The 25,151-nt window shown below is 35.1% G+C and overlaps 2 protein-coding genes across 5 annotated transcripts; both read right to left on the reverse strand.

Moving 5' to 3' along the window:
* Nucleotides 1-1,199: 1,199 nt before the first annotated feature.
* LOC141287750 (protein SSUH2 homolog) lies at nt 1,200-7,918 on the reverse strand. The gene is made up of 11 exons (XM_073819883.1): nt 7,816-7,918; nt 7,140-7,215; nt 4,936-5,071; nt 4,692-4,752; nt 4,210-4,331; nt 3,179-3,241; nt 3,002-3,084; nt 1,915-2,007; nt 1,716-1,821; nt 1,520-1,627; nt 1,200-1,417 (listed from the first exon to the last, which is right to left on the reverse strand). Exons 1-11 carry the CDS (start codon nt 7,916-7,918, stop codon nt 1,277-1,279), a joined length of 1,092 nt encoding a protein of 363 aa, XP_073675984.1. The 3' UTR covers nt 1,200-1,276.
* A 6,085-nt stretch (nt 7,919-14,003) lies between these two features.
* Nucleotides 14,004-24,903, reverse strand: LOC141286944 (protein SSUH2 homolog). 4 transcript variants are annotated; one of them, XM_073819074.1, is made up of 14 exons: nt 24,720-24,903; nt 24,380-24,511; nt 24,248-24,303; nt 21,768-21,872; nt 20,389-20,464; nt 19,706-19,835; nt 18,361-18,421; nt 18,050-18,171; nt 17,776-17,838; nt 17,432-17,514; nt 15,370-15,462; nt 14,800-14,905; nt 14,597-14,704; nt 14,004-14,505 (listed from the first exon to the last, which is right to left on the reverse strand). In XM_073819074.1, the coding sequence occupies exons 2-14, from the start codon at nt 24,397-24,399 to the stop codon at nt 14,365-14,367; spliced, it is 1,164 nt and encodes a 387-aa protein (XP_073675175.1). In that variant the 5' UTR covers nt 24,400-24,511; nt 24,720-24,903; the 3' UTR covers nt 14,004-14,364. The 4 variants fall into 4 exon arrangements, with proteins under 4 accessions (XP_073675175.1, XP_073675177.1, XP_073675176.1 ...); XM_073819076.1 differs by having other exon boundaries at nt 24,380-24,411; nt 24,720-24,838; XM_073819075.1 differs by lacking the exon at nt 24,720-24,903 and having other exon boundaries at nt 24,380-24,701.
* Between the last annotated feature and the right edge of the window lie 248 nt (nt 24,904-25,151).

Raw genomic sequence — 25,151 nt, forward strand, 5'->3', positions numbered from 1 at the left:
GATCACACCACATCAATTTGGTCAATTCGGTCACATCAACAGCACCACCTTTTGGTGAAGAGTAATTAACCATTCATTAACCAATAAATATGGCATTTCCAAAAATGCTAATAACTTTAGATTGCATTAGCCTATTGTAATGAAACTGGTCACAAAATATTCCTTGGATCATGCAGACAACATAGATACCAATTATACTATAGTTGGCCGAAGTTCCTGTCCGCAATATTGATTTATGTTAAAAACCTACTTGTTCGAACTCATCCAAGACTACTCATCTGATTTTTTACCAAAATCGAGTCATTTTCAGACTGTGCTGACAAAAAGTAATGGATTTCATGATGATATATGTTTTCATTCAGCAAGTCTACAAATTTTAGGCTTGATGTCAAAATGACTTTATTTCTGCAAAGCTTTGACATAATGACACCAAACTTTGTGTGTCTTTGTCACCCCACACTAAACACCCCACATCGTTTTGATAATAGCGCCACCTGTTGGTCAAAAGTGATAAGCCATTAAATCATATTACATCATTTTGACTAAAATCCTCTTAAAATGGCTTCCTTTTACTCACTGTTGCAGTCCATGCCATATCTTTGGTGTGCTTGGCCCGTAATTGCTGCTTGCAGCTATATTTCTTTTTTCATAAAAAACATTTACATTTAACTTAACACATTCAAATAAGAACCACTACATTTTGTTACCTAATGTTCTTCTTTTGCAAACCTGAAGTGTGAAAAAGTAATCTCATGTTTACATTTTTAAACAGCATTCACAACTGATAGATATTTATTTTCACAGGAATAAAAAGCCAATTTAATGTGTTCCATTCACAAAACTCACTTTATTCAAACTTTATTTAGAATTTTCTCATTGCGTACACTGCGTAATGTTAAAAACCTACTTTTTTGAACTCCTCCTAGACTGTTGGTCTGATTTTCACCAAATTGGATTCAGATCATCTTCAGACCATGCTGACAAAAATTTATGGATTTCGTGTCAATATATAAAACGGTTTTTGTTTAACGCATCAACGAATTTGCTGCATCTAAGGCTGTATCCCTGCAAAGCTTGGACATATTTGCACCAAATTTTGTTACACTGCAGAAAATTTGAGTAAACTAGCATTAAAATAAGTTATAATATTCATAGCAAGATTTTTTTTTTTAAATCGTACAAAAGTTTACATTGTCATAATGTACATTTGCTTAAAACAGTTTTAAAATGCAAAATAATAGCCATCTCTGACAGGTTTTGTTTTGTCACATGATTATCACATGACTGAACAGCAGCAGGTGGCAGGATAGTCATCAGCGTTCACTTTCAACTCATTTCCATACACATAGTAAACATAAGGCTCCTCTTTCCATGTGTAGTTCACTCTTGTTATGGTAATGAGCTCGATCGTCTGTCTCTGGAACATGAGACAATTGATTTAAAGAACCACATTCAGGATTCATCAGTATTAAGTGATCATGATGACATAATGTAACTGTCAATTAAGTCAAATAGGTACCTGTTGTAATATGTGGGAGTTCTTGGTATATTTCACCTGATGGTCTCTTATTAAACGCTCAGATGCTTGTGCAATGGAAACATCAGGGAAACTCATCACTGGAAAGACCTACAGTTAAACACACAGCCATATTTCCCATTTATCATCTTCAGCCTCTTATTACTTTTTCTAACTGTCTGCACTCATCTGTTCCTACCATAATCTGGGCGTCTTTGAAGAGCTCCTGTCCTGAAACCTTCCCCAGCTTTTCTGCTCTCAGTCCGCTTGAATCTTGAGCTACGTAATCATCCTTCTCAGTGCTCCTGAAATGAAAAAAGTAGCTTTCAGAATGAGACATTTGAGTTTGACAGAGTGTACAAGGTTAGGATGTTATCAGTGAATTATGATGGTAATACCATTTAACTTCGAGGTTGATGAAGACAAGCAGCTGTCCCTTTCCATCACAGGTGTCACACTTGTGAAAGCCTCTGCCCCTACATGAACTACATCTGAAAGTTTTCAGACAAATGTTTAGGAAATATCAAACTGAAGCTGCCCTCTACTGGATGCATTAACAACTTTTTAAAGACTGCAGAAGTAAAACATTAAGGACTCCATGGCAGTAACTGATATAAAAACTAAAAATAATTTTAACATTTTAAGTGTCATCTCACTATTACTAAGACCTTTGTTTGAATGCTAGGCTATGTACTATAACAATTTTCTCAATAAAAGGTCTACAGTAAAAAAAAATGTGCCATAAAAATGTAAACTAATGAGTAAATGGGGGTAATCGAACTACGTGTTGAGGAACCAAAAAATCCTCAAATATGATTTTTTACTTTTTTTCACTCTTCAGCATTTGCAAAGTCACACTTTTTGACCTAATTTATAAAAATCAACTCATAAGAACTCATAAGAGAGTGAATCATTTGAAAATTAGTTCTTTAGAAAATTAGTTCTATAGAAAGAAGTTTTGTCTATCTCGAAGACTGGAAAAAAAAGTCTCTACACATTTGTTAACTAGCACAGGTATATTTGTAGTAATAGCCAAAAATGCATTGTTTGGGCCAAAGTTAACAATTATTCTTTTTTATGCCAAAAATCATTAGGATATTAAGTAAAGATCATGTTCCATAAAGATATATTTTTTAATTTCCAACGGTAAATACATAAAAACTTAATTATTGATAAGTAATAGTCTTTATAGGTTTATTTGGACAACTTTAAAGGCAATTTTCTAATTATAATATTTTGGCACCCTCAGATTCCAGATATTTGAATAGTTGTATCTCAGCCAAATATTGTCCTATCCTAACAAACCGTACATCAATTCAAAGCTTTTTTTTTTTCAGTTCACCCTTTACATTTATATTTGTTTGTAATTATATACATTCTGTTTATTGTTTGTTCATCCCAGCTCAGGTGCATTAAATAATTATATAAATTATCCCAAAAGATAGAAAAAACACACGGTTACCACATGGAGAAAGGCAGACTTACTTTTCACGTCCGCTATAGTCACATTTATTGCAAGACTCGTTATCAGGGCGTTTACCAGAACCGTTACATCCAGAGCATACTTTCTGCATTAAAACAGACATAAAAGAGACTAGTTTCACATTTGATAATATAACATCCTCTAATTGTTTGCTCCAAACACAATAAAGTATAACTTACACTTCCAGTTCCAGTGCAGGAAGAGCAAGAGCTTTTTCCCATTCCACTGCAAGGGTCACATTTCTAGGAGACAACAAGAAACAAGACAACAAGGTTTTTATTGGTTACTTTTTAACTTAAAGTCTTCGAGATCTTCTTACAATGAAGTGCTACCAAATGGTGAAAAGCACCAATGGTGAAATTGCCATGTTTGATAAGATTCCTGTCCTGAACACATGCCCATGACCATATTCAGTTACAGTCATAGTTGTAGTTCACAGGAAGTGCCATATTTTACATTTTAATGAACTCCTCCTAGAGATTTATTGACATTAGCATTATATTTGGTCAGTCTAATCTAAAGGCCTTTGCTATGTTAAATTGCAAAGATCTTGGGTTTTCGTTAAAGGGCGTGTCCGTGGTGGCATGACAAAGTTCGATGTTTCGCCATGAAAATGAAAATAGAAGTTGTTGTAAATGGGTAGTTCCCATCCTTGATTTCGAATGGTTGAGCCATGTTCTAAGCTGTTGTAAATTACACTACAAACTTACACCTTTGTTTATCTTCAGTCCACTTTGTTGGAACCTTTTCTGAGGAACTATTGTTTGGTGGAAGAATAATGTTTTTTTATAAATATCAGTACACTTTATTTGCACTGTTTTATTTCGTAAAACCTTACTAAGTATATGGAATAACCGTTGTATAGAAGCAGTAAGCCCAATGAAGCCATGGTTTACAGTGTATTTATAACAGCTAAATGGGTTTTAGGCAAAAACGTCCCAGCCTCAGCTGTAATAAATTCACTGTAAACCACGGCTTCTTGGGGATTATTGCTTTAGTAACTCAGCCATAAAATGTCCGATCTGCCCCAAACTTCACATGTTAAATTAAATGGAGTTAAATTAAATTTACATGTGGCAGTGACTTTCAACGCTGCTTGCAGCTTTAATAAAAAATTTGTTTTATTAAAAAAATACAGTATCCGATACAGTATTTGCTGCATGCTCTGTTGTCTCCATTGCCTGTTTATGAGAACAGTGACTGATCAAACCTTGACTGAGGAAGTGTAAGGCACTCTAATGGTCTCTTCATGATCAGTAAAGTAGGACTGAGGTTGAGCTGCGATCTCCCACGGTCCTGGAGGACGCTGAATACCGGCATCCACACGCTGTCCTGAGAGAGAGAGTAGAAATGCAGTGATAATGGAGTCCTACATCTTGGGCAAAAAAAGTTCAGCTGATTTGCAATTTTATTATTATGTAATATAATGATGCTGAGTTCAAAAATATCCAAACGTTCCATCATATCGTTTTTTCACAAAAATCTTCCAATTGTGTATCCACTTTAATGCAGAGCATTTAAAGTGTATTGTTTAACTTGCAATCTGCATAGGAGTGAAAACAAAATGTTTAAATGCTTCATTTAATGTCAAAGTTTTCTGCCGCTGTTTGGATGTAGTAAAACCAAGTATTGGATTTAATTTAGCAAATATTACTCCACCTAAGCAAGCACCTCTTCATTGACTTCCGATACCTGTGTAAGGCTCCTGACTCCATTTAGTAGATCTGGACTCTGTGAACGTCTCCAAACGATACTGACAAAAACAGAACAAAAAGACAAACCTCATAAATACATCTATCAACACTTGGCTCTATAAAGCCAAAATCGCACTATACTGTATTTATGCATGTTCACTTGGACATTTTTGCTCCCCATGCTTAAAATGAATGACAGTATCACCAAGCTCATAATACAAATTAATTAGGCTACGTCTCACCCTGTAGGTATTAAAGGACTCCATATTGGTTATGATTCCATCTCTGACCGGGGCAGAACTATAGCAGCACTTGCTGGAGACATACTCCTCAAAAGCTTGATGTGCTCTTGCCTCTGAGATGGAAGGAATGTTGTTCCTAAGAGGAAAATATGAATATAGTGATTGCATGAATGCTGAATAATGCATAAAATGAACATTAGAAAACAGGGCCGTGCGATATTGAAGAGAAATGCGATATGCGATACCTTGTTAAATAATGTGATATTTGATATGCGATACGATATTGCTTTAAATGTCTAAAATCAATTTAAATTACATTTTAAAATATTTAAAAAAAAGTAATTATATAAAAAGTAATATCACAAATCTGAAAAATTTAACTTTAACTTCAGTGTATAAACAAAAAAAAATGAATGGCATTATTTTATATCAATGTAACATAGCTTTCTGTTTATTACTTACATAAAGTACACTTTACTTCTTCAATACCACAGTAAAAACTATAGCAATTAGGCAATTAAACTGTCAGTAAAAAGATAAATAAAAAATAAATTACAAGATAAGTGCAAGATAACGGTTACAAATAAAAGGTCTAACAATAGTATTCAGGTACAGAAATATAATAATTAAGTGTAAAAAAAGACACTGCATAGTGTTCACTGTATGAATTAAATGTAGATGAATCTTTGTTAAAGCTGTTTTGTTGTTTGATTAACATTAGTGATACAGACAGCAGCACGTATTAATAGGCTGCTATAATGATACACATCTGATTTCTTTCTCAGCTCTTTACATTAATTAAAAACATAACTGGCTGCATTTACGAGAATGATTGCCTAAGTGGGTATTTTGACATAATTTTGTGTGTGTGTTATGTTTCTGTTTAAATATCTTTCATCACAAGCGGGTGCGTGTCAGACAGCAAGGAGTTGTTTTCTGCAACTTAATGCACTTACGTTAACTCTTTTTAATATCAACCAAGTCAGTCGTGTGCCTAGTCTATTCTCTGCTATATGCTTCGAGCTAAAATTTTGACTTTTTGCCACGCTTTGAAGTAGCATATTATTAAAATGACTTAGATATCAGGGGCCGTATTCACAAAACATCTTAAAGCTAAAAGTAGCTCCTATGGCTTGCTGATTTAGGAGGAAATCTTAAAAATAATGGGCGTGTCAGTCCTAAATTACTTTTTATAAACACACTGCATTTATTTGCACACATAAGCTGTTTTTCCACGTATCATTTTTTGCTTTTGGAGGTTATCTCCAAATATGTCCTTTTGAAAGGTCATTGTCCGAAATTTTCATTGGGTAAAAAAATAAACACGACCTCACATTGCGTCAATCACATTTACATACTGCCTCCAGAACTTTCATCTGTCATAATAATAATAATAATAATAATAATAATAATAATAATAATAATAAAAACGGATCGGGTTTGATTTTCTGCATTTTTTGCATCCGTAGCAAGCATTTTGAGAGGTGTTTTGACAGTTAGAGCCACCATACAAGTAAACACCAAAATCCAGAATTGAGTCTGACATGATTTTTTCATGTCTTAAATGGCTTGAATGTAACTCTACACCCTTTATCACACCTAAAGGATTAGTTCACTTCCAATGAAAATTTTCTGATAATGTACTCACCCCCATGTCATCCAAGAAGTTTATGTCTTTCTTTCTTCAGTCACAAAGAAATTAAGTTTTTTGAGGAAAACATTCCAGGATTTTTCCATTTAATGGACTTCTATGGTTCCCAACAGTTTGAAGGTCCAAATGAAGTTTCAAAGGGCTCTACACAATCCCCGCCAAGGAATAAGGTTCTTATCTAGCGAAAGGATCTGTCATTTTCTTAAAACATTTAAATTTGCATACTTTTTGTCTGGCTCATCTTGCAAGATCGTTTCACTAGAATATAGCCTTCTTCCTTGGCTGGGATTGTTTAGAGTCCTTTGAAGCTGCATTTAAACTGCATTTTGAACGTTCAGACTCGATCGCACCATAGAAGTGTACTATATAGAGATAATTCCTGTAATGTTTTCCTCAAAGAACAAAGGCATGAACATCTTGGATGACAACGGGGTGAGCACATTATGTCTAAATTTTTGTTCTGGCAGTGAACTACTCCTTTAACAGTTATTTTGCTTTTGTAAAGCTGCTTTGAAAGTTCTGCTTTTGAAATCTGTATTGTATAAAAACATACTGCCACTCTGGATGGCTGGTAGCGTGATCAGGCACAGGCATCGGCACAAAGGGCATTGGAGGAGGAAGATACGCACCTGTTAGGACAACATTCAACACTGTTTATAACTCCAACAACACATCCAGCATCCAAACTATGTTACTTAATGCTAAAATTTAGAGGCTTTACCACTGCAAAAAAGGAATCTGTTTAGTAACTTCCATGTCTGACTGTTTCACCCAACTTACACAATCACGATTGGATGAAAAACAAAAAAGTTGCATCTACTTGAATCACTAGCAAGTAAGATAATACATATTTTTAATCACTGCAATTCATATTTTTTTAATAAATATAATTAATAATTTAATAAAAAGAGTACTCTACAATTAAAAAACATTGGGGTCAGTAAATCTTTTTTGAAAGAGATGCTTTTATTCAGCAAGGATGCATTAAATTGATCAAAAGTTCTAAAGGGGAAAAAAATCATTTAAATACATTCAAATTGAACATTTATTTTAAATTGTAATATTTTAAATCATTGCTGCTTTTATTTTTGATCACATAAGAGTCTTCTTTTAGAAAAAAAAAAAACTTTTGATTGCAACAATAAAATAATGTGATATAATAACTACCAACTAATTTAATCATTATAATGACAAAATAAAAATAATTAATATCGTTTTGTGCTTCTTACCACCTCCGCCGGCCACAATTCCCTCATATCCAGGAAGGTTGTCAAACATGCTTGCAGGAAAGAGATTACAACAAATGAATTCAATTTTGTATTTGCTTAACATCATCAGTTATATTTTGAAACTTTATTCCAGCAAATTAATATCACATTAAATTTAAATATCAATTTAAATCAAATTTAAATGTTTAAATTCTTATTCAATTAGATCTGCAATTACTAAAAAAACAATCTGAAATAGGATATTTTTTGCATACGCTACAATAGTATTAATTAAATAGCTTGCATTTATAATTTTTAGACATTATTATTTATAATATAATAACAAATATAAGCTTTCGTTTCAACAAAAGAAATCAGAGACTTACTTTCTTGTATCTCAGAGTGAGTTGCTGCTCAAATCAGAAGAGACAGATGAATATTATATAGCTGTAAAGAAGCTCATGTTCAGATTCTCACGAGTTATGATTGGAGGAGAGAGATGTTTCTGAGAAGGTTAAAGAAGTTGTGGTTAACGCCTACCTCAATTCATTTTGACCACTGGGCTCAACGAGAAATTTATGAGTGCAGAGATAAATCAGCAAATAAATAACAACTATATAAGCAACAAATAAACAACAAAATGAATGAAAAGTAACTAAGGTCAAATAGAAAACACATCACCTTATTGGTAACAAAACCACTATTTACAGTAGATATTACGACTGTACTTGGCCTAGAATCAGTCTAAATAAATGCTGCATTAATGATAAAAGGAAATGCACAGGAAATATCTGAAATTCAAGACAACGTTCGTGAGGAGCTCAGCTATGAAACCACAACCTCTCTTTTATTTGACGTGTTTAGAGACCACAGCACACACTTTTGTGCTTTATTTTTTCAGTTTTCAGTACATCAGCTTTGGTTTGTGGTCATTGTATATGGAAATTTGGTTCACAACTGAATCAGGAGGTGTTTGTGAACACATAACCACAGGCTCACCACTGACCTTATTTTTTATTTTTTTGGACACATTTTCCAATAAACAGTACCATATACCGGTAGAAACAATCGCTGCACAAATGTTTCCGCACCTAGATTGGTAAGTCTTTTAAATCATGTATATTATCAGTAGTCTGAGTTTGGTTTGGTCATACTGCAACACTTTTTTTGTACTGTTACTTGTGAAACTTTAGAAGCTCAAAACTGTAAAAATCTCCAAAACTTGCATTTATAAAGTTTATGTTAGTATTAGTTATAATATGTTAGTTCAATATGAGCTCATGTATATAAAAAATAAATAAATAAATTACATTTTTATACATATCAAAATGTCACAAAAAACTATGATCAACCAGCAATTTAATGAGTGTCGCCAGGTCAAATAAAAAATATGAACCTGATAAAATCCTTATTGTAGGGGTGGGCGATAAGGCAAAAATATCATATCACAGAAATATCACGATTCACATTTTTATCATGATTCTTTGTCGTGTTGGTTTTACTATTTTGCAAGTTGTGTGAGCTGCAGCCAAACTATTTTCCTTATTATTTTATCTTTATTATTAAAGATGCCATAGAATGCATTAAAACGATATTTTAAATTGTTCTCTGACATCTACATAGAAGGTATATGGCATAGAAAAGAGCAAAAATTCTCTAGAAACTGTTTTACAGGTCCATTTACAACCCTAGGATTTGTCCCTAGAATGAAATGCTCTGTTATTGCCTTATTTGGAACGTTCCTGCATAATAATGAGGAGCTCTGCTCTGATTGGCTGTTTCACAGAGCTGCTCGCTCTCACAGCTGTAAGGAAACACATGGAGGAAATATATATTTAATTACAGCCGCTTTATTTAACTCTAGCCGCTTTTAATATGCGGTTTGTTGAATCTGCCGTTTGGAATCTGCCTGCATTTTACTCTCTCTACTGTGATCACATGTGCTTTGCGTAATGTTATACTGCAGCAAAGTAGTATAACGTAAGAAGGACTTTCCACACAAGTTTTGATGCTTTAGTGATGCTCAGGATCTGTAAGTCATTGGCCATCATCAGTGCAGTCATCTCTCCTTACTCTGTTTATGTGGTAAGTGAAATCCTATGTACTGCCATGGAACAGGCTAGCGCTAGCATTAAGCTAACCATGTCCCTTCAGTAGCTCGCTTATTTTACTGATGTACTGACGTTAATGATGATTGGGCGATGCAAATGTTGGGGGCATAACTATTAACGATCGGGACTATTGCGTAATAGTCGGTGTTATGTTGGAATTGACCTATATTTCGCTGGTCTTTTGCAAACACTAGATTTATATAAGAAGGAGGAAACGATGGTGTTTGAAACTCATGGTATGTCATGTTCATGTACGGAACTGTTATTATTCAACTATACCAAGGTAAATACAGTTTTCCATTCTATGGCACCTTTAAAAAAATTGAGCAAAGATAGGCTTCATGTGACAAATACATATACTATATAAATAAAACAAACAGTGCTTTAATTTTCAGGTACAGTAAGTGTAATTGTCAAGAAATTGAATTAACAAATATAAAAATAAAACACTATATGATGTTTTATAAACAAGGTTCGGGAGGAGCACGATCAGATAATCAATCCATTCGGCACAGGTGCAACTCGTTTAAACCAATCATTCAATTCACGAGTTCGCCCTTACATCTAATCTGCTTGAGCGAGTAATAAGCATATTTTGGCGTGCTGTCCTGGGGAAGGGTTCCGGGCCGGAATTCAGGCCGGACCCAGAGAACTCCCCCTGCTAGTTTAGGATAGAAACAGATTAGAAGTGGGGAGTAGTGGAGGAGGGATGCCAAGAAACTGTCGCTGGATGGAGGTAAGACGGCTGGCAATATATAGATGATGCGCTAATTCAATGATTGGTTAAACAAGTTGCACCTGTGCCGAATGGATTGATTATCTGATCGTGCTCCTCCCGAACCTTGTTAATAAAACATCATTTAGCGCATCACCAATATATTGCCAGCCGTCTTACCTCCATCCAGCGACAGTTTCTTGGCATCCCTCCTCCACCCCTACTCCCCACTTCTAATCTGTTTCTATCCTAAACTAGCAGGGGGAGTTCTCTGGGTCCGGCCTGTATTCCGGCCCGGAACCCTTCCCCAGGACAGCACGCCAAAATATGCTTATTACTCCCTCAAGCAGATTAGATGTAAGGGCGAACTCGTGAAATAGACTATGTAGTAGGGATGCAACAATACAGTTAGCCTAAGGTTCAATACATACCTCGGTTTTCGGTTCGGTTCTGATGGCTTGACACATAAGTGTTCTTTTTTTTTTTTTTTTGTTATTCTATGCTTAGGCAATAGGAACAGTAAGACGTTAAGGAGAAAAAAATAAAAACTTTTTATTGCAATAGTCTTTATTTTACTTAAAAGCCAAGAAAAGTACACTATAGTTCCTAGTGTATTGTATAATAATAATAAAAAAAATAACACTGAAATGTACAAACTGGGGGACACATAAATTCCTACATTTTGAAAATAAACATACATGTGAAGTTAATAAACATAAATTGACCATTTCAAATAAACATATTTGTACTTCAGTAAACATAAATAAACCATCTTAATTAAACTTAACAGTACTCCAGTACAGTATCCTTCATTCAGAATGTAAAGTGCAATTTCACTTAGGTCAGCTATCTATTCCTGTATTTTGAGGTTCTTCTGTAAAAAGATAAGCCTGTCAACATTCTCTGCAGCAAGGCGAGAGCTTTTTGCACTTACAATGTCCCCGGCAGTGGAGAAAATGCCGCAGATGTGCAGTCATGTTGGAAGTGTTTCCTAAAGCTACTTTATAAAACGGTTAGTTCCATTCCTCAATTCTGATTGGTCAGCAGCTGTGTTTTATTCACAATACAGCACGGCTACGACCGCTTCACTCAACGTTCTGTGTATCATTGAACCTCCTTAGCAACCACCCTTAGTAACGTAAACAAAGCTTTAGCAGTTAGGGACTACTTTTTACAGCGGAAGGCAGTTAATGATTTTACTTTATGAAAACATACAACCTAATATATATAAATTAATATATATTTTTGATATTAATATTTTTATTGTGTGGTAACCATTTTATAAAAGCAATAAGGTACTTGAGGCTGTGCTGTATCGTGAATAAATCACGTGATTTATTCACGATACAGCACGGCCTCTCGTACCTTATTGCTTAATTAGAGCATAGATTGAATATTTACTCGCGGGGAGGAGTTTCCTCATCTCAGCTCGTAGACTTACAGTCACACACAAACAGTCAATTCGGAGAGAAATAAAACAAACATAAAATATTTAAACATAAAACCGAAAAAAAAAACGCAATTCACAAGCGCGTATTGAACCGTGGATGTCGTACCAAACGGTAATGTATTCTCAATATAATATTGATGGTTAAGCGCCCCCTAAAACATAAAATATTTAAACGTAAAACCGAAAAAAACGCAATTCACAAGCGCGTATTGAACCGTGGATGTCGTACCGAACGGTAATGTATTCTCAATATAATATTGATGGTTAAGCGCCCCCTAAAACATAAAATATTTAAACGTAAAACCGAAAAAAAACGCAATTCACAAGCGCGTATTGAACCGTGGATGTCGTACCGAACGGTTCAATATTATATTGAGAATTGTGGCATTCCTACTATGTACATAAATTATACATTGACTTTTATTAAAGCAACTGTATTAAAGTTCTTCAGTCAAGAGCAGTGAGTGTTTTGTTTTATTAGTCTTCCACCACCCAAAAATGACATCATTTACTCACTTTCAAGTTTATTTTAAAACATAAAACATGTTGAACATAAAACTTATTTTGAAGAATGTGGGTAACCAAACAGTTTCTGGTCCCCAGTTACTTAGTATTTATATTTTATACTTGTTATCCACATTCTTCAAAATATCTTCTTTTGTGTTCAGCACAAGAAAAAAAAAATAGAGGTTTTGGACAACATGTGAGCGAGTACATTTTTGGCTGAACTTGGTTGAAGCATGTTTAGTTCTGTTGCTTTAAGAGCTGCACACATCCACGCATCCTTTTTCTTTCAACTGTTTACTTTCGCTTTAGACATAACCAACTGTGTTTATACAGTAGACCTTTTTCCTGAAAATGGAAGTCACGCCTGACTAAAGAATGCTTTGCATTTCCGGTCTCCAGTGTTTCCTTCATTTGTCAGTGCATTACTCCTCAAAGTTTAATGAGTGTGTAAATGACACGAAGCTGCCGACTTTATTTGAATGGGTTCCTATGGAGACCAATCTGACGTTATAATTTGTAATGTCGGCGCTCATCGTTTACTCAGGAAAAAGGTCTATATGTAATCCTTGTGTTTTTGACAGCATTATCGAATCAGACGAGAAAGATAACTTAGTCCAGTAATCTGGCACTGCTTGACATGTTTTATTCGGGCGTGCGCTTCAGGTGTATGCAGTCATGAAGCACATGCCAGAATAGCACGTGGACGAAATAAAGTTATTTATCCGGCAAGGCTTTGTATGCAAAAGTACAAATGTAATGTACTTTTGTGACTGCGAATAAGTGCAGTTAATGTATATCGTGTTGTACAGTATATTAAGATGGAGGCACACTGTACCACAATACTATATTTTTTCAAAAGCAGATCAGAGACATTTCAAAGTTTCAAATGTCTAGTCTTACTTTAACACATTTCAGTTAACCCTTTGAGCCTCTTCTGTAATTTTTGAATGAAAAATTGTATGTTTTGAAATTTTAAAAATCGTGGTCACACTTGGCTCCTTCTTGGTCAAAACTGACAGACATAGGAAATGAATAGGATATATGAAAAACTGCAATAATTCTGAAACTATTTTAGTGGTACAAGATACAAATCAGCCACTGTGCTGAAAAAAGTGTTCAGCGATCAAGCAATTTTAATTTGAAATGTTGCATTTATTGAAAAATAATAATTGCAGAAAAATATTAATTCTAGTGGGGAAAATGTTCATTAAAATATTGCATAGTATCATAAAAACTCAAAATTCTAAATAATAATCACAAAATATTATTAAACAAAAATGTATTTCATTGATTTTCCTGAAGAAGAAAAAAAAAACTTTTTAAGGCTTAGGAGCCTTAGTGTGACTCCTAAACGAAAAAGCCTAGAGAGTTAAGACTTAACTTGTCTTTTCTCAAAACCAATAAAAAAAAAAAATACAAATAAAACACACAAAAAAAAACTTTTTGGGTGCTTTCTCTATACTTAGTTTATTTAGACTTATTCTTAGTCTCAATACATTATTTTTGTTCACAGATTTACCACAGATTATACGGCATATTCTTTAATAGTTAGGTCTTCTGAAAAGTGCATTAATCTATAAGAGGTTTAATAATTCACATTTGGTCATACTGAGTCAGGTGACAAATAAAATGTTGCATGCATGTGCTTGGATAAAAGTACATTACGTTACATTACTTGCATAAACAATACCCCATTCGGGCAGGTTGCGTTTTGTGACTGTCATTTACAGATGCCATGATTCTGGGCTGTACAGGCCAAAGACACATCGGGTCAGGTGTATTTGATGTTACATCACAGAACAGCAGCAAGTGGCAGGATAGTCATCAGTGTTCACTTGAAACTCATTTCCATACACATAATAAACATAAGGCTTTCCTTTCCACATGTAGTTCACTTTGGTTATGGGAATGAGCTCGATTGTCTGCCTCTGAAACAGAATAACAGATTTAAGATTAAGAATAATGATAATCAAGTGATTAAAAAAATTACTGTATAAAAGCACACAAACACAGTCATACCTGTTGTAATATGCGGGATGTTTGGGCGTATTTCACTTGATGGTCTCCTACTAAGCGCTCAGAAGCTTGTGCAACAGAAACATCTGGAAAGCCCCTCACTGGATAGACCTACAGTAAACATACAAACATCTGATGAACTTTCTAATATACTAATTTAATCAAGTTTCTTTTTAGCTCTCATTACATGTATGGTCTGTTCTTACCATATACTGGGCGTCTTTAAAGAGCTCCTTCCCTGTAACATTTCCCAGCTTTTCCACTCTCAGACCACTCAAATCTTGCGCTATGAAATCATCCTTCCCAGTGCTCCTGAAATAGTCCAAAAATAGCTTTTAGAATGGAATCAGTCCATTTTGGAAGATTTCTGAATATTGTGAAATTGACTTGATTTCTTTTTATTTCAAAGCAACTGTAAATGGCGCTTTCTTGTGCAAAGAATGACTTTGATGTAAATCTATAAGTTTAATTATTTAGAAACGTTACAGCAAACCTCTTCTCAACAAACTGCAGGATTAGTAATATGCATCGCTAAGAACTTATATATATATATATATATATATATATATTTTTTTTTTTTTTTTGATTACTTTGCACCCTCAGATTTTAGATTTTCAAGTAGTTGTATCACGGCCAAATATTGTCCTATCCTAACAAACCATACATGCATCAATGAAAGGCTTATTTATTCAGCTTTCAGCTGACCCTCTACCCTTATGACTGGTTTTGTGGTCCAGGGTCACATATAGTAATAGCCTTTCTCATGTAGATCATACCATTTAACAGTGAGGTTGATGAAGACGAGCAGCTGTCTCTTTCCATGGCAGGTTTTACACTGGCAAGAGCCATTGCCGCTACATGAACTACAGCTGAAAGACAAAAGACAAGTTAAAACTCTCACAATAACAAACCACTAAAGCCCCCTGCAGGACTTAAAAATAAATGAAATTATAGAATAAAAAAAAAATAAAATAAAAATACAATACAAATCTAAATAATAATATAGCTGCAAGCTGAAATTATGGGGCCATGCACTAGGAAGCAATGAGTAATTGAAGCCATTTTAAGATGATTTCAGTCAAAATGGGTGAAAAATCATAAAAACAACCTCTAGTAATAGGTGGCACTGTTATCAAATTGATGTGGTGTTTTCAGTGTGCGTGTGAGTCAATTTGGCATCATGGCTCAAATTTGTTGCATTGCTATACAAAAATAGGTTTTCAACATAAATAAAAGTGGCAGACAGGAAGTTCGGCCAACTATGACATAACTGGTATGTTGTTGGCATGACCTAATGAATATTTGGAGACCAGATTCATTACAATAGGCTAATGCAATCAAACTTATTAGAATTTTTGGAAATTTCACAATGAATGATTAATGAATTGTTTATCACTCTTGACCAATAGGTGGCATGGTTGGTAAATATGTCAAAGCTTTGCAGAGATACAGATGCAGTTTGGCAACTTTTCAGCAAATTCGTTGATGCTTTAAATGAAAACAGTTTCTTATTTCAACATGAAATACAAAACTTTTTGTCAGCTTGGTCTGACGATGATCCAAGTCAAATTTGGTGAAAATCAGACTAACAGTCTAGGAGTTTTCAAAGTAGGTTTTCAACGTTAATTTAAATGGTGTACAGGAAGTTCGGCCAGTTTTGGCATAATTGGTATTGATGTTCTCAGCATGACCCAAGGAATATATTGAGATCACTTTCATTACAATAGGCCAATTTAATTGTATGTTAGAAGCATTTTTTTTATTTCTTTATAATTTTTGTTTACAAGGTGGGGCTGTCCCCGAACTTTGAGTACTGTCAGGGCATGGTGCCAAAGACGCTTACCGAGTTTTATAACTATATGCCAATGCACTCGTAAAAAATATAGCATTTTACAACAAAATTCAAAATTGCTTTCCTAACATAGGATAATTGGGAATGGCTTGACTCGGCATGCCCTACCGAAATTAAAAAGGTACCAGTTTTTTTTTTTGTTTTTGGCTAAACCATTCAGAGATTATAAGCAAAAAGAGCAATTTTTCGTATCTCCTTACCACTAGGTGGCATTGCACCAAAACACTGCAGGTAGCCTCAGGCCATGCTTGTTATAACACACACCAAGTTTAGTCAGGTCAAACCGTTACGGATATAAAGGCTCATGTCCATTTTTGAGTGCTTTTCTTAGAATTAATTTGCATATTATTCAAGAACGGTTCAAATCAACTTGAATTTGAGGAAGATTTTTATTAATCAAAATATGAATTAATCAAGTATAATCAATGTGAACCAAGCCATTTATGTATCATGTTATTCTACTATTATAATCATGTAATAATTGCCTGTGTGTGTAGAAGCCTATACGAGCATGGAAAGAGGCTGACATATGGTGAAGATTTTACACATAATGATTTTTACATTTGTAAGAGTTCATTCGACACGAGCTAAGGATTCAGAGGAAAACAAATTCCTTCTGTACCTTATGGTTCAAAGGTTATTAGCATAAACATGAGTGAAAATTTGGACAAGTGGTGGTGCTAGAGAGTTTGACTTATAGACTCCAAACTTGCTATAGTTAATGTTGAGACTGTCCTCTATCGGTGTGCCAAATTTCACAACTTTCCTCCAAGGGGTTCTATGGGCTGCTATAGACTTAATAGCGGAAGAAGAAAAAGAATAACGCCCACAGATACAATAGGTGCCTTCGCACCTTCGGTGCTTGGCCCCTAATTACAATTTAATTCAAATTCGATTCAAAAATGAAAATAAAAAGTAATTCCTGATATTAAAAAAGCAAATTTTTAAAAGAACTGTGTCATTATATACAGCTACAAAGGACTTACTTTTCACGTCCACGTCCATTGCAGGTCATGCAGCGGTTATCAGACTGACGGTAACCAGAACCATTACACACCCAACAGGGTTTCTGCACATAGACAACAATAGAGGACAAATAGTTCATATATTCAGGTATTTTACATCACATGAACTGAATGAAAAACATTGTGTGGCTTGTGTGCACATTTCCAATACAATTCAACTTGAATTCTTCTCCAGGCATTACACAAAGAGATGCTTTTACTCAATACAAGTGCCATAATTTCCTCTGTGAAAAAAAAAAACTTTGAGGACCATGAAATGCCCAGCATGCAGCTGGATCAGTCTGGGATAGTCAAATTTTACATACGTTTCCAGCTCCAGCACAGGTGGTACAGGGGTTTCTTCCCATTCCCAGACACGTGTGACAGTTCTAGAGTAAAAACAGAATATAATGCTCTAAAATATGATCTGATTTATTGAACATGACCATTACTGGCATGCTGAACTGCAGCAGAAAACCAAAAACCTTCTTTCCTTTAGAGAGTAAACAGCCACGGTTCCAGACATATTTCTTAGTCCTATTGATTTTTTCCATAGGGATTTTTAAAAGTGTTTGTGGATCATGTGGTTAAAGGTCAAACCTTGACTGAGGAAGTATAGGGCACTTTAATGGTCTGCTTGTGGTCTTGAAAGAAAGCCGGAGCTTGAGCTCCAATCTGCCATGGACCTGGAGCAGGCTGAACACCAGCATCCACAGCTTGACCTGAAATTTTATGCTTTTAGTGATTATGAGCCAAATTAAACAGCAACATAATTCCTTTCCTGGCATTTGCATCATCATGGAAGATTTAAATATAAGAATGCAGGAATGTCAGATTGGATTTGTATCAATTTTTGCAGAGATGTGGCCAAGTGTAAATTAAATCAATAGCCCTATCTGACTTCTGAATACCTGAGTATGGCTCGTGACTCCATTCAGTAGATCTGGACTCCATGAATGTCTCCAGACGATACTGAGCACAGGAGAAGAATGAGCAGACACATTAAAAACAACATTAAGATCTATCAATCAAAAATCGCATCAAATTTTAACATACAGTTGAAGTTAAATGTTTACATACACCTACAGAATCTGCAGAATGTTAATTATTTTACCACAATATGAGGGATCATTCAAAATGCATGTTATTTTTTATTTAGTACTGGCTTGAATAAGATATTTCACGTAAAATACATTTACATATAGTCCACAAGAGAAAATAATAGCTGAATTTATAAAAAATGACCCCATTCAAAAGTTTACATTAACTTGATTCTCAATAAGCTTTGAGAATAGCCAGTTCAAAAAGGTAGGGCGAAAAAGTCCCATTTTATCCTCCAACTTCAAAAGCGTCAGGCCAAGTTGTTTTTTGTAAAGGGCATTTGACTATCTTTACATGTTTGCTTTGTAAACCATGGGTCAGTACTTCTGTCTACGATTGCGTAATGCAAGAAAATGACCAATCGTTTCACTAGATGAGACCTTGGCTGGGATTGGGTAGAGTGAAGCTGCATTGAAACTGCAATCTGGACTTTAAACCCACTAGCTCCCATTTAAAACCACTATATTGAGAAAAATCCAGGAAGGTTTTCCTCAAAAGCCTTAATTTCTTTTCAACTGAAGAAAGAAAAACAGGAACATCTTGGATGACAAGGGGTAAGTGAATTATCAGGAAATTGTTATTCTGGAAGTGAACTAATCCTTTAAGAATTTTATTCGATGGGGCTCAGATTTCCAGAGTTCGGCCCAAGTAACTTTGCATTCTACTACTTGTTCCCACCTTGTCCAGGCTCCCTGCTGCCAAATCTCAACCTGCTTCTTGCTATGCAATAGCACAATGCTGTGTTGCTGCCCAAGCCTGCTCTTCCTTGAGCCACTGTGCCCACCAATGCCCTTTGCTTCAGACATGACTCAGCAACATCCACAGATGTGTTCATTTCCATTCTGATCTCAGTCCCTGCCTGAGAGACTTTAGAGTCACGAGAAACCCGGTATTACAGCACCTCCTTTGGGGTAGTCCAACCCATTTCTTCAAGAACCTGCTGATCCTCCACTCAAAGCCTTCCATTGTGGATATTTGAACTTCATAGACTAAAAGGGACCAGAGATTCCTCAGCAGGATCCCTTATTGGTATACCCACACCTTAAAATTATGTCTTGTACATCTTATGTCTAAAAAACTCTAGTTGCTACTTTTCCACATACTGGAGAAAAAAAGATGATGGTCATAATGAAGATGATTAACTGTAGGTCTCACCCTGTAGGTATTAAAGGGCTCCATATTGGTTATGACTCCCTCTTTGACGGGGCCAGAACTATAGCAGCACTTGCTGGAGACATACATTGAGAAAGCTTCACGTGCTCTGTCCTCTGAGATGCAGGGTATACTAATATCAAAGAGAAAAGATCAATAGGTAAGTGACCTTTGCACATGTCTAACAGGGTGTGTTGTAATTTTTTGTTGTGTTTTTTGTTTTAGTAACTCCATGGTTTTTCAGGTGTTTTACAAAGCTAACACACCCTATCCAGGTCATAGTGCAGACTTTCAGCAAAATGCATTTCAGATAAAGCTTTAAACCCCCCCCCAAATATGATGATCCCCTGCAAGGTGAATATAAAAGCAACTTTTTTGTTATTGTACTGAAGTCAAAGCAAATTATTTAAAAAATCGTATTGATTTAATTATTTCTTGATGCATTATTATTTTAACAAATTATTCAATTCAAATTTACGAAAAAATGCACGGCACATATTTAACAAAATCGCTTTGTGAGGGATAATCGCACTAAGCCATATTAAGATCTTGGGTTGTTTCAATTAACCGTGCTGCCTTTTTTTGAAAACCCCAAAAATAAAGAACACATTCAAACATATCATGCATATCATGGGCAAGTGTTTAAGATTCAGTGTGTGCTTTTTGTATAGAGAAAAAGCTCTTACTTCCATGCTGGTGAGCTGGGGGCCTGTTCAGGCACAGGCATTGGTGCAGATGGCATTGGAGGTGGAAGATATCCACCTGTGAAAACAGAGACATGTCAGTGTAACCCCTACGTTACATCAGCAACTAAACTAGGGGCCCATTCGTTTTTTTCTGTGCTCTGAACACAAAGTTCTATTGGTGCATTCAAGTTGTTCTAGAAAGTTCATATTTACGACAACTGCGTTCAAATCGTTCAGTCGAAGCAAGATGTTGATGTACCTATTCTACACAAATTCAACAAGGTTTTTTAACTCTGCATCTACAAAATGATGAATTAAGATCATGTACATCATTGTTTTTTGCTTTTTTACATTTTTATTACATTTATGAAGATGCTGTAAATGTAATGGTTATACACTACCAGTCTAAAGTTTTTTAACAGTAAGATTGTTAATGTTAAAATAAAAGTCTCTTCTGCTCACCAAGCCTGGATTTATTTGATCATAAGTAAAAAAAAAAAAACAGTAAAATTACTATTTAAAATAACTGTTTTGTATTTTAATATATTTAAAAATTTAATTCATTCCTGTAATTTTAAAAACAGATTTTTTACATCATTACTCCAGTTACATGATCCTTCATAAAATATTCTAACATTCTGGTTTGCTGGTCAAAAAACATTTATTATTATGTTGAAACGGCTGAGTAATTTTTTTAAATAGCAAGTTCAGAAGAACAGCATTTTCTGAAATAGAAATCTTTTGTAACATTAAATTTTCTTTTTCAATTTAAAGCATACTTGCTAAATAAAAGTATTAATTTCTATAATTTATTCTCCAAAAAAACAAAAATATACTGACTCCAGTTTTTTGGAATGGTATAGTTACAAAATTATGTTACAAAAGCTTTTTATTTGACATAAATGGTGGTCTTTGGATCTTTCAATTCACCCAAGAATCCTGAAACAAATGTACTCAACTGTACACAAACTGTACACAAATGTACTTAAATATTGATGATGGTGATAATAATAATGTTTCTTGAACAGCAAATTGGCATATTAGAATGATTTCTGAAAGATCATGTGACACTGAGAACTGGAGTAATGATGCTAAAAATGCATCATGCTTGATGAGCAGAAGTGGCTTTTAAAAAAAACATTTAAAAAATGACCATTCAAAAATGGTATTGCGTACATGCAACTTGTTCTAACATGCCTCTTATTCAGAAACGTTTAAAGAAACGTTTAAAGAAACGTTTCCCACTTGTACTCTTGTGCTCTCATCTCATTAAACATGATCTTCCCGACAGGATATGAGCCTGCCCTGAGCACATTTCCTCATGATGAAGTTTTTACTTTATTTTCCTTCATGTTTGACATAACTTGCATTCTTCTTACCGCCTCCGCCAGCCAGTGTTCCTTCATATCCAGGGACTGTATCGAACATGTTTGCAGGGGGCGCAGAAGGTCCATGGATACTTGACGCAGGCGCGGCCGCCATGGCTGAATGAGATTCAAAGAACAGGATAGGTAAGTTTTCCACTGGTTGTTCAACAAGAAAAACATATAGCAACCATTCATAACATTCTGCTTCACGCACCACAAAAATGTCTCTATGCATTCAAACATTTTTGTTATATTTATTGCACAGCTTCTGAAATATCGTTTGTGATTAAGATTGGTCAATCACAGCAGCCTGTGTTGAAAAATCCACAATGTCTATAAATAGCCAGTTATTATTAGTCTTCAGCTGCTTAGCTAAATAAACTAGTGAAAATGTTATTCACCAAGCTATAGCTGATAGTTATGGACTTACTTTTAAGATCTTGAAGAACTGATTCTTGTTGCAGGTAAGACTCCTGAAGTGGTTTGCAGTGTGCGCTCTAATGCCTATGGACTCAAGTCTACTGTTTTTATGGTTTAGGAATGTACAGCATTTTATCTATAGTCCCAGAGCTGCTGCTATAGGTCGTTTGCACGTGATGTCATTGCTTTGGCGCGCCGCGAAGTGCAGCTGGAGGGCTGGAAGTAATTTTTCTCCATAGGAATTACTAGCAGAAACTTAAAATGCCTATGTTTTGCGTTGTTTATGGATGCTCAAATCGGCTAAACCGAGAAACCACAAGGAGATTTTATCATATATGAAAAATGTGCTGTTCATAAGGGGTTCAGACGCAGGTTTACAAGCCACTTTTCCCTACGTTTTTTAGTCAATGTCTTGCGTTTTCCTCCGTATGAACAGGAATTAATTATACACGATACGAAATGAAATGAAAGTTTGTGCTCTACTTTTGTGTTCTTAAACACTGTTTTTTTAGGTACAACTTGTCACATAGCAGCGTTTAGACATTGTTCTGATTTTTGTTATAAGTCAGACATTCAGAGTTTTTTTTCATCCTATTAAAATGTTTTTAAAAAGCACATGGCTCTATAGCGCCATCACTTTGCAATGTCGCAATGACTGTCATTTGTCAGTGCCTTACTCCTCAAAAGTTTAATAAGAACATTTTAATAAGTTTAACATTAGATCAACAGCTGGGAATACATGCTACTTTAACTAGAAACACTGGAGACCGGAAATGCAAAGCATTCTTCAGTCAGGCGTGATTTCCGCATTCAGGAAAAAAAGCATTTTGAGTTTCTGCTAGTGATTCTTTTATTGAGAAAAATCACTGCCCTCCAGCTGCATTTCGCGTCATCAGAATCACGTGATTGCAAACAACCTATTGGATGGTGCTGAATAGGCTACTAGGTGGCGCTGTTTCTACAATAAGTAACACTGGCAACGTTTACATGCAACCAAATAATCCGTTTGTGATCGGATTGAGCCTTCATGTAAACATCATAATCGATCCGATTGAGCTGAATCGGATTGAAGGTGGTAGTTTATTCCTTTTCTAATACGATTGAGAGTGCAAGCAAACTTGATCGGATTGAAATCCGAAACTGAAAGGACTGCGCATGTGCAATGACGCAGAAATAGCGTAATGACGTATGACAAAGGGAACGAGCGTGTACAAATGCCTGTCCTCCTGTCATTAAAACTCTCCTTTCACTTGGCGCCTGTGAAGTGGAGCAGGACAACCTCCCACCAGTCCTTGTTTTGGATTCTCATCCACAGGCAACCCGTTTTGGGCGCGGGTTGCACTTTTACTGCGTGATTTAAATACTGTATTGTAACGATAACTATGGTATTTGTATTTTTGCATATACATTTTTGTAGTACAAGTACTGCATACTGTATAAATTCTAATATTAACAATAATATAATATTATTTTGTTGATACTTGCATTACCATTGTACATTTTGTAGTACAAGTACTGCATACTATACGAATTCCAAAATGAATAATAATTTTAATACTGCTCACTGTACAATGCACAAAGTAATATATTCATGTTGTTTTGAATACCATTAAGCGGAAACTGTTATGAAACTACCATGTTTTTGGAAATTTACCACAGTAGGAAGTACCAGAGTAACATTGTTTATTTCAGAGTTCCTTTTTTGTAAATAGACTACTACTGTATAGTAATGATAACTATGGTATTTTGCTCATACTTATCATTATACATTTTTGTAAAACAAATACTGCATACTATACGAATTCTAATATTAACAATAATATAATACTGAGCTAATACAGCTCACTGTACTATGCACAAAGTGATATATTTGTGTTGTTTTAAATACTGTTAAGTGGAAACTATTATAAATCTACCATGTTTTGGATAATTACCACAGTAGGAAATACAAGAGTACCAGTGTATATTCCCATATGAATAATAATATATGTGTCTTGTCGAAATCTGAGATTGTTTACACACACACACACACACACACACACACACACACACACACACACAAAAACTCTTACCTGGTGCTGGTAATCCATAAACCGGGTTAACAGTGCCGTAGTTAGTTCCATAGTCACTTCAGAGAAAGTTTAATGAAGTTAGGTTGTATAAATAATGTAAATATCGGTTACGGAGACTTTTTTAAAGCTTACCTCACAATCGGTCTCTCCATTTTGCAAACGCACTGAGAAGTAAAAGTATGATTTCCTGAAATTTATCGTTAACAGCTTCCTTATGCAGTAATCATCATGTGATTGTTATTTCGTCAGTGATTCCCCACATAACTGAGACAGAGTTCAACAACAGGCTATTGCTCAGTCTATACAGGCGTTCATCGTATATATAAAGTAGTAAACTTTGTTATATTCGTGGTTGTCACGAATGTCATAAAGAGTAAAGTGCAGTTTCAGTTTAGTTGAGTATGATTGTATCTTAATACACAGTCGCTATAATGACATGTTGCTAAAAAATGAAGTATAAGGGAAGACCTACTGTATTTGGGCTCTTCTAGAGAAATTTCGCAAACTTTTGAGAGCGAACGCAGTGTTTTGTTTTGTTTTCTGGGGAATGCAAAAGCCCTTTCGGGGATCCGTAGTTTCATACTGACGCTACACTAGCAACCACCTGCTGCTGATGAAAGAGAAACTGAGAGTGCGGACTACTTTAGGTGAAGAGTTGCTACTTTTAGAAACCTATAGGCCGTCTGTGATGGCACCATGATACAATGATGATTTCAGACGGTAAATTCATGCTATGAGCTAAATACTAGCCAGGGCTAGTGTCACGCCTTTTACATTTGTTTATTCAACATACAATCCAAAGCGACACCTGTGAGTGAGGCGGGTTGGTTAGTTGGATGGTTGTTTATCTATCTAGTTATTTATATATAAAGTGATATTCAGGGGTTCACGTGTTTACATATGC

Source organism: Garra rufa, chromosome 15 (assembly GCF_049309525.1).
Source record: "Garra rufa chromosome 15, GarRuf1.0, whole genome shotgun sequence".
Classification (NCBI taxonomy): Eukaryota; Metazoa; Chordata; class Actinopteri; order Cypriniformes; family Cyprinidae; genus Garra; species Garra rufa.

Coding starts and splice junctions, on each gene's coding strand:
- LOC141287750 (XM_073819883.1), bottom strand. CDS start 7,918: ATGTTAAGCAAATACAAAATTGAATTCATTTGTTGTAATCTCTTTCCT. Junction 4,753..4,935: donor AGTCCTTTAATACCTACAGG/GTGAGACGTAGC, acceptor TGTTTTTGTCAG/TATCGTTTGGAGACGTTCAC. Junction 1,822..1,914: donor ATCAACCTCGAAGTTAAATG/GTATTACCATCA, acceptor TTTTCATTTCAG/GAGCACTGAGAAGGATGATT.
- LOC141286944 (XM_073819074.1), bottom strand. CDS start 24,399: ATGGAGAGACCGATTGTGAG. Junction 14,906..15,369: donor ATCAACCTCACTGTTAAATG/GTATGATCTACA, acceptor GGACTATTTCAG/GAGCACTGGGAAGGATGATT. Junction 14,506..14,596: donor CATCCCGCATATTACAACAG/GTATGACTGTGT, acceptor ATTCTGTTTCAG/AGGCAGACAATCGAGCTCAT.